Raw genomic sequence first — 2,030 nt, 5'->3', positions numbered from 1 at the left:
CAACCAGCAGGGCAGAGCGAGCGGTGGTGGGGGGGGGGGGGGGGGGAAGAAAAGTGTGCTTAGTACACCACCTGCAATTCCAAGACACACTCTGGCATCATCTTAGCAAGTTTCATGTCTCACGTTCCTTCTCACAGAGAGCCTTCAATTTGCAGCTTCTCTGGGCAACCTGTGCCAGGGCCTCACCACCCTCACAAGTAAAGACTTCTTACTTCATACCCAATCTAAACCTGCTCTCTGTCAGTGTGAAGCCACTGCCCCTTGTCCTGTCACTCCAGGCCCTTGTCAAGAGTCTCTCTCCATCTTTCCTGTGGGCCCCCTTCAGGCCACACTGAGGTCACCCCAAAGCCTTCCCTTCTCCAGGCTGAACAATCCCAATTCTCTCAGCCTTTTTTTGGAGAAGTGCTCCATTCCTCTGATCAACCTGAATATGGGCATCTGTGTACTTCTGTCTCTGAGAAAGTTCAGCAAGACTGAGGAGGGGTTTAAGAGCAGAGCTGAAGGAAAACATAAACTCATCTTCAAATCAGGCTTTGGAATTTTGATTATGAATTATTTTTACGAGCTAAAGTTCAACTTCAATGAAGATATACTAATACACATTCTTTAAGCCAGCCACAGCTTGACAGTCAATACTTCACAACCACTTATTCCCAAGCTGCAAGAAGACTGTTGGTAGGACAGAATGAAGGCAAGAAAGCAAAGAGGACCTGCTTCTCCCTGCTGTATTGAAACCTGCTTACCATCCCTTTTGGACAGAGGCATCCAGATACGCAGCCATGGCTGATGCACTCCAAGTCATAGTTCTGGCAGGTCTTGGTACATTCCACTCCTTCTGCTCGTGGGTTGTTGGCAGGACAGATAATTTTTTCCATGGGGACTCTGCATGTCAAGCTCCTTTTTACTTTAAAGACATTAGTTTACAGAAATTGCAATTAGAACTCAAGTATTGTTGGCATAGTATTTTTCCAAAAAGCGGATCAAGATTTTGATTAGAAAATTTAGAATATAGCCTGGAGCAACACCACTACACATGATATGGCAAAGAAAGCAGCCCCTACCTCCCAGAGTGACCTCAGGCTGCCGTGAAAGCAGGTATTTAATTCTGACACAAAAAAGCTGCACTAAACATACAAGTGCAATTCCAGACTGTTCTGGGGCTATGCAAACACCTGTAGGCACTGTACAAAGTCAGAAAATTCATATTCTGAGAAGCAACAGCATCGTATATTATTCTAGTTAGACCCATTTCCCATAACTGCCCTGAGTTTAAATACAAACTCTGAGACTTCAGGATCTGAGAGATCAGAGTGTCCCAAGAAGCTCTAGGATATTATTTCAAGTGGTACTAGCAATATGCCTCTCTGAGGTTTTGTCAGCTTTGACATACTAATACCAGGAAAAGTACGTCTTAGGAGCATTAAGGGAAGAGTTTGGTGAGATATTCACTTGGAAGGCTTCACCTGAAGAACAGGTGACCCAACCAGTGACACTGTCACTGGTGTCCTAGCAAGCAACATTAAGCAGGTCACTGCCCTGTACCTACAGAGGGATTTACAGTGTTTTCCACTAGCAGGTGGTTTATCCTTAGAAGGTGCAAAGACAAACAATAACCCTTTGTCTCCAAGGCACAGGCTAATATCAACCACAAATTTCCTCCAGACCCCATGTACAGGTGCATTTGTCAGTGTGCCATGGAAGACACCGTGTTTGGCTCTACTGGTGTTCCCATAGGGATCATAGCTTATCCTGAGTTGGAAGGCACCCGCAAGGATCACCAAGTCCAACTCCTGGATATTCCCAGGCCTTCCCAAAGCTACACTAGCCCTGTCCCCTCTGAGATGCATCCAGTCTCAAACCCCCCTATCCCATGGCAATCCCATAAGCTCCATCAGTGGGAAACCCCAAAAGATCCCAGAGCACTTCCGGCCTTTCTCCAATGCTGCAAGCCCCAATTAGATGCTGGAAGTGTTCCCGTGCACGCCTCACAGTCAAATATTTGATAAACCTGTCTACTGATGGGAAACGTG

The 2,030-nt window shown here is 46.2% G+C and overlaps 1 protein-coding gene across 1 annotated transcript in view; it reads right to left on the bottom strand.

The window, feature by feature from the left end:
- The window catches only part of VWF (von Willebrand factor), a 123,851-nt gene that overhangs the window by 78,344 nt on the left and 43,477 nt on the right, over positions 1 to 2,030 (bottom strand). The window contains exon 18 of the mRNA XM_008638545.2: positions 744 to 904. Coding sequence (XP_008636767.1) covers positions 744 to 904 — 161 coding nt within the window. The remainder of the gene's footprint in view (positions 1 to 743; positions 905 to 2,030) is intronic.

The sequence above is a fragment of the Corvus brachyrhynchos genome, unplaced genomic scaffold, assembly GCF_000691975.1.
Source record: "Corvus brachyrhynchos isolate BGI_N302 unplaced genomic scaffold, ASM69197v1 scaffold317, whole genome shotgun sequence".
NCBI classification, from domain to species: Eukaryota; Metazoa; Chordata; class Aves; order Passeriformes; family Corvidae; genus Corvus; species Corvus brachyrhynchos.
The sequence above is the reverse complement of the archived record's forward strand: the minus strand, read 5'-3'. Positions and strand labels throughout refer to the sequence as shown.